Genomic DNA, 6997 nt, shown 5'->3' with positions numbered 1-6997 from the left:
CCCCCCCCCGCCCATGGCTACCTTGCCCACCCAGCTCCCAGTTCGTTAAAAAAAAAAAAAGTCCACACTCACCAGCTGCTGCAGCGACCTCGGGGCTTCTGAGGGCTTGTGACAGAGTCCCCCATGCAGCACAGGGCAGTGGGGATTGCCCCCTGACCTGGCAGGAGCAAGTGAGTGGGGGATTTTTTTTTTTAAAGAGCTGGGACGGGCAGGGCAGTCATTGATGGAGCTGGGAGAGCAGGTGGGGGATGGGGCCTGTCCAGTTCGGAGATTTGACTGATTCGGCAGCGGCTGAATCGCCGAGTCAGATTCGGCCAAATCAATTCGGGACATTGATTCGAATCACCGAATTGAATCATTGTCCCCTGAGTCAGCCAAATCGAAAGCAAATATTAGCTGCTTTGCACAGGCCTATTAACTACATAATGCTTTAAAAAGCTCTTTCTCTTGTTAGTTTTAAACCTCTCACCTACTAATTTCAGTGGGTGCCTCCTGATTCTAGTATTCTGGGACTTTGTGAACAACAGTTCACTTGGTCCATACCATGGCTTTTCCAGGTTTCTGTTATGTCCCCAGTTAGCCAGTTGGAATGTGTTAAATGTAATGTTTATGTTTAATGGCAGGGAAATGTAATTGCCGTGTTTATATACTAGACCAGTGCTGCCCAAACGTCCAGCCCCACGTGCTTGATGAGTGGTGCAGGGGTCAGTCCGTGGACCAGATTCTGCATGGGGTCAGCATTTCGGGTCGGTCTGTTGACACGATCCACCTTCCTGGCCTGACCCTGCCACCCAGATCGAGCTGCACACCAGCCTGACCCTGCACACCTAGATTTGGCTGCACTGCAGCAGTCCCATGCACTGGCCTGATCTAGTGTGCCAGGCCAAGTTATCTAGCCTATAAGGCTCCCCCTGGGTCTAGAAACTTGCCAGCAGTGTAGTGGCAGCTAGCACTGCCACTGCTCCCCCGCCACCAAATTTGTGGACCTAGGAGGAGCCCTTGAGGCTGGATCACACAGGTCCTGGGGTTAAGGTGGAGCAGTGCTGTGCTGGACAATTCAGAATCAGTCGACAAGCTGTGCAGAAACACAGGATCAAATGTGGTTCCTTCCCACGATATTTCAGCTTTCCAGGTGGCTTTGAAGGAAGGTTAGCACAAAGCAATAACCAGTTTATCAGTTCATCCTTCAAAAACAGAAATGTGGCATTGTCTCCTTTGAAAAGGAAAAAGAAGGAAATTGTTCTTATAATTGCACGTGAAGACAGTATTGTCTAGACATTATGGTAAGGAAGTGGGACTCTCAGTGTTGCCATTTTCTTGCTGTGTAACCAGGTGCAAGTGTGTCATTCCTAGTCTGTTGCCTTCACGCTCCATCATGGTATTCTTACAGTATTGTTTGCTGCAGAGATAAGTTGTCGATCTCATTTCTTGTAAGTATTTATAGACATTATGCACTTGTGTCATGTCCCCCGCCTCTCTTTTTCCAGAGTAGATATGATTTTTACACCTGGACCACCGTCTACTCCCAAGCATAAGAAATCCCAAAAAGGAGGAGCTTTTTCTTACCCTTCACAACAGTCTCCCAGGTGAAATTATTTTACTTAATGTTTCTCATAAACTGCAACAGAAATAATATGTCCAAGTACCCTAAAAACTTTACTTTGTTCGCATAGCCAGTGTGCTACCACATTAACGGATGAATGCCAAATTTCCTTTACTTTCCATTTTACCTCATTTCTCTACATGAGTCATCCTATTCTGTTACCCTTGTGTCAGACCTTCAAATACTTGTATGTGCCATCATAACCTCCTCGGCAGTTATTTATCAACCTTCTCTTCCACTCATTTAGCCATTGTCTGATGAAGTTCAGAGTCTTTGGGCTGCAAACTTTTGGCTGATTTAAATTTCATATTAATTAAACATTTGTTTAATTTAAATTCCCAGAGATGGAGATAGCAAAACAAGGGTCTGATGTATTATGATAAAGAGATACTGTTTTATACAGATGGACAGAAAACTGTGTTTCCATCCCACAGAAACGTGGATTCAAAAAATTTTCCCACCTTAAATAAGGCAATCAAAAACTTGAAAATTGCCCAAAGCAAAATTCAGAAACAATGTCCTGTCTAGGTTAATCAAAGTATTTTATTTTAGTTTTGATTTTGTTTTAATAATTAAGTTTTGATTCAAAAAGTCATTTCAGGCAGGAAAAGCAGAAATGTTAATTTTGAAATTTGTGTGTATGCAGTGCCTCACACTCTCACATTTTGGCCCATTACTGGGATTCCAAGAAGTTACCACTCATTTTGCAATTAAACTTTGCTCCTATGACATACAAATGTAATAAAACAGAACATAAAATACTAATGGGACTGTTGATTCTTTTTAGAAATGATCCATATGTAGCCAAAGCATCCACAGTAGATACTGAAGACCAAAGCATGATGGGCAAATTTGTTAAAGTTGAAAGACAGGTAAGTATTTTCAAGATAGAGGGACGTTCATGTTAGTTTTCCATTAATTTGTTTAAATCGCTGACAGTTGTGTATTTTGCAAACTAATTACTGCATCTTCCTCTCATTTAGCAAGATGGGCATGTGCCATGAATTTTCAATACAGATTTCCAGCATCCCCAAAGTCCAATTGTGTTCATAGCTGTGTATTCATTGCTTGGAGGCTATCCCAGCACTGGCTGCACTGGCTGTGCTTGATGCTTGTTTTGCTGCATCAAATATATAAAAGGATGCACTTGATGAGTGCAAATTGTGACAATCTGCGTGCCTATAATTCATTTGTCTGTGCAAATTGCAGTACATGCACTTCTAAATGTATATGTTTGGGTGCACATAAGGTGGAGAAATTGGATTTATGGTTCTGTCTGGTTATGATGGGGGGCTTGGTTTTACATCAGCAGTTAATTTTGTGGATGTAGAAGTGTGGATGTACAGATAGCTTTCACAAAGGTGGAAGTCACGGCTGAGACATAGCCATGACTTGGCAGGAGTTACTAAGGTGAGTTAGAGGCTATTTCATCAGCTGTGGCTAAATCAGTCTGTGGCCTTTCTGTCATGGTCACCAACAAAGGTTATGCTGGCCTTAGTGATAAAGACACTAGGCAGTTCTGGGAATTGGACCGAAGCTTCCAAATGGCCATAAATCATAATAGCTTTTGATCTTTGAACACTAATCATAGACTCGTAGAAAAGTTGGGCCCTGTTTGGCAACCAGCAAAGCCCAGAAGCATGGGAAATACTAAACCCCCTCCATTGTCCTCTGCAGCCTGGGACCAGCAAGCATAACTCTGAACATCACACCCTCTTACAAGACAGCCAGAACTCCTCTTTCTGTATCTCCTCCATAATCTTATCCCAGCCCTTTAATCTTTCATAAGCCAGTTGTAGAGCTCTGCTTCAGTCTCTTGCTGCTGAGTGTGGTCACCTCCAATATTCACCTGCTTTAGATTGTGCAGCTCTTCTTATTCTCTCCTAGGAATCTGTATGGGACGGGGCTTCTGGCCATCTAACTGTTGCTCTTTATATCACTACTCCTGTCACTGGAGGCTGGTCTTGACCTATTAAACTGGAACAGGTGTCATCCTCACCTTTCTCCACAAACTAGATCTGAACCAATGACTTCTTTGCAGGCCAGAACCATAGGTGGTAGGAGCGTGGAGTTAACACCACTGTCACTCACCCCACTACAACTGACACATGTCCCCCAACAGGACTACAGACCCTGAATTTTGGCATTGGGCCCTGCCCAAAAATTCCCACCCCTCTTGGGATCCCTACAAGCTACACAACAAACCCATATATTTATCACCCTTGAACCAGAAAAAAACACACAAAAGAGGAAAATGACTATTTTCTTCCTGCTCATATAGTGAAATAAAACAAGGTCAAGTTCAAGCTGAGACGCTCTTTGCAACCAGGGACCTGAGGAAACACCCCATAGTTCTCTTGCTTTTGTGATAAATTACGAGTGGTGGGAAGATATATTGTAGAGATAACTGCTGTCTGTCGTACTGAATCCCCAGCTGCAGATCACTTCCAGTCACTCATTGGTATTGGTGTTTTTCAGGTTCATGACATGGGGAAGAAACTGGATTTTCTAGTAGACATGCACATGCATCATATGGAGCAGCTGCAAGTCCAGGTCACTGAGTTAACGCCATTGAAGGAGGACATCTCTCCAGCAGAGAAGAAAGAGGAAAACAGATATTCTGAATTGAAAAGCATCCTTTACAAATATACTGAGCCTTGCACTCAAGAAACTCCTTATACTTTCCACCAGGTTCCAGTAAACAAAGTCAGCCCATATGGTTTCTTAGCACAGGATCCGATGAATTATTCGCGATCTTTGTCATCACGGGGACAGAACTCTGGGAAGTCGCAAGCCACACCCTCTTCCACGTCACATGCCGAGAGGCCAACAGTTTTGCCTATACTCACATTGATGGACTCCCAGGTTAGCTACCCATCCCCCCGAGACCAGCAGAGCCCCTACTCAGACAGGATTTCTCCAAGGCAGAAAAGGAGCTTGACAAGAGACAGTGACACCCCCTTATCCCTTCTCTCAGTCAACCATGAAGAGCTCGAACGCTCACCAAGTGGCTTCAGTATCTCTCAAGACAAAGACGACTTCCTTTTTGGTCCAAATGGGGGATCAGCATGGATGCGAGAGAAACGCTATCTAGCTGAGGGTGAGACGGACACAGATACTGAACCTTTTACACCAAGTGGCTCCATGCCTCTGTCTTCAACAGGGGATGGGATTTCAGATTCAATATGGACCCCTTCAAACAAGCCGGTTTAATAGAGGGGAGGGGTCACTGGTCGACTTCTCCGTGTAATGTAAACACACTTTGTATATCTCACCTACTATACACCCAAAGCTTACTTGTTCAAAGCACCAATGGCTGCATAAGATGCATGTGATATTAGTGGTAGTCATTCTGCACCATTTCATACAATTTACTAATGCAGTTTTTTTCATGCTACCAAAACTAAGGAGTTTAGTTTTGAGCATGGTTTGCATGATGTTACCCTATATAAATGGTACAGGTAAGTTCTTCTCTGATACATATCTATCTGATGTTCTTCAATATAATGATGGTCAGATCAATGACAGGTGAGATGTGATGGTTCATGCTACTTTTTATAAACAGAGCAACAAAGTAAAAATAGTTTCAGGAGCAAAGTTCCTCTGTGAGAAGGAAAAATCTAAATTGTCTTCTCTCTGGCAGCACCGTCATTTCCAATGCTAGTGAATCATTTCCCACCCAAATTAGACAAAAGCATCTGCAATTTCAAGTAGGGGAAAGTTGGAATCAAAATTTGTGATCTCTATTACATGATTTCTCCTGTCACCTCTAATGCCAATATTACAGTATCAAATACAGTGTAAAATAGAAATGAGGGGTAAAATTTGAGATTTTCAAAACCACTTGGGGGAACTAGATATCTGTTTCTTTAATATCACATATCAACATAAATCCTCTTGACTACTACTCAGAAATCTCCACCACAGGTTATATAATTGCCACCAGTGTGAGTACAATCAATCTTATTTTATAGCAAATTGTTTGCTAATTCTATTTATTTGTAATGAAACCAAACTTCCCACTGACATTGATAAAAAAAAAAAAACAAAAAACCAAGCAATCACGTAGGGGACTCCTGGGTTCTGTTCTTAGTCCTTTTACTAACTTGTTTGACGTTAAGTCACGTATCGGTGCCTCAGTTTCCCAATCTGTAAAATGGGAATTATACTTCCCTACCTCACATGGGGGTTGTGAGGCTCAATTCACTTATGTTTCATACAGCGCGTTGAGATCCTCAAATGAAAGGCACATTAGGAACACGAGTGTTGCTATGCTGTGCTGTCCGGTGAGACTTCTACCTGCAGGGCGTTGGCAGGACACAGCCTAGTAGTCCTAGTGCAAATGGAAAAATCTAAATACATGTACGTCAGACATACTTCATGCCAGGTTTGTGGACCCAGCCCAGATCAATACAGATGAACCTCCGTTTCACAGCCCCATCTTAGATAACTCTGCTGGGCACTGCAGTTTCTTGCAAGGGAAATGGGGAAAGAATCCTTCCCACAAACCCACGGGGCAGCAGTGGAGATGCTTTTTCAAGCCTGTTTCAGCCTAATGGATGGGATCACCTCTACAAAAGGTAGGAGTATCCCTACAGATAACCTAGACCCGGTCTACCCAAACACACCTACCCTGCAGAGGTACAAGATCTCCTAAAAAACCAAGATCCAAATGGCAAAGGGTTTGTGAACCCCAAATACAGCTGCTCACCAGACCCTCCTTGCTTCTCTGCATTTTGCCTTTCCTCCTCATGTTGCAGAGCTATGCATGCTCCACGACTTTAAACACAGGGTAATAGCAGCAGGAGGGGCTCCTGTGGTGACTAGGTATGTTGAGTTTGGAGAAAAGAAGCTGGTGAGGACATGGTAGCAGTTTTCAAATATTTGAAAGGCTGCCCTAAAGAAGAAGAAGAAGAAATATTGTCCCTTGCCACAGAGGTCAGGACAGGAGTGAATGGGTTTCATCTGCAGCAAAACACTTGTGTGAAAATTAAATGGAAAGTTTTTCATCTATGTCCATGATTAATACTATTGAACTGGTTTGCCGATGTATAGAATTATTTACAGTAGAAACACACCGGGTTTTCTTGATGTTCAAAGTACATGGATTTCAATTTGGGTCTGAATGTCTCCACTGACTGCAGATGGTGAAATGCACCTCTGTGTCCCCTCATTTTTCCCACCCCCACCCCAACCTCATCCTTCTGCATTGAAGTGCAGGCTTTAAAAGCTACAATTTAGCTCTAAACTTGTATGGTAACATAATGTGACAGGTTTTCCAGTATTCACTCTAGATAAATATTTTAAAAGTTACTATTTTTTTCAAGTTACGGTATTCTTTAAAAAATAGATTGTGAAATAGTGTATAGTATGCTCAGAAAAAAAACAACAACG

General features: G+C 42.8%; 1 protein-coding gene across 1 annotated transcript in view; it reads left to right on the top strand.

Annotated features, from left to right (window-relative positions):
- KCNQ3 (potassium voltage-gated channel subfamily Q member 3) overlaps window positions 1-6461 on the top strand; it is a 92822-nt gene extending 86361 nt beyond the window's left edge. Inside the window, exons 14-16 of the mRNA XM_019519620.1 lie at window positions 1488-1586; window positions 2391-2475; window positions 4082-6461. Coding sequence (XP_019375165.1) covers window positions 1488-1586; window positions 2391-2475; window positions 4082-4816 — 919 coding nt within the window. The 3' untranslated portion in view covers window positions 4817-6461. The remainder of the gene's footprint in view (window positions 1-1487; window positions 1587-2390; window positions 2476-4081) is intronic.
- Window positions 6462-6997: the final 536 nt, after the last annotated feature.

The sequence above is a fragment of the Gavialis gangeticus genome, unplaced genomic scaffold (genome assembly GCF_001723915.1).
Source record: "Gavialis gangeticus isolate Ggan-Ray unplaced genomic scaffold, GavGan_comp1, whole genome shotgun sequence".
Lineage (NCBI taxonomy): Eukaryota > Metazoa > Chordata > Crocodylia > Gavialidae > Gavialis > Gavialis gangeticus.
This window is presented reverse-complemented; position numbering and strand designations above follow the sequence as displayed.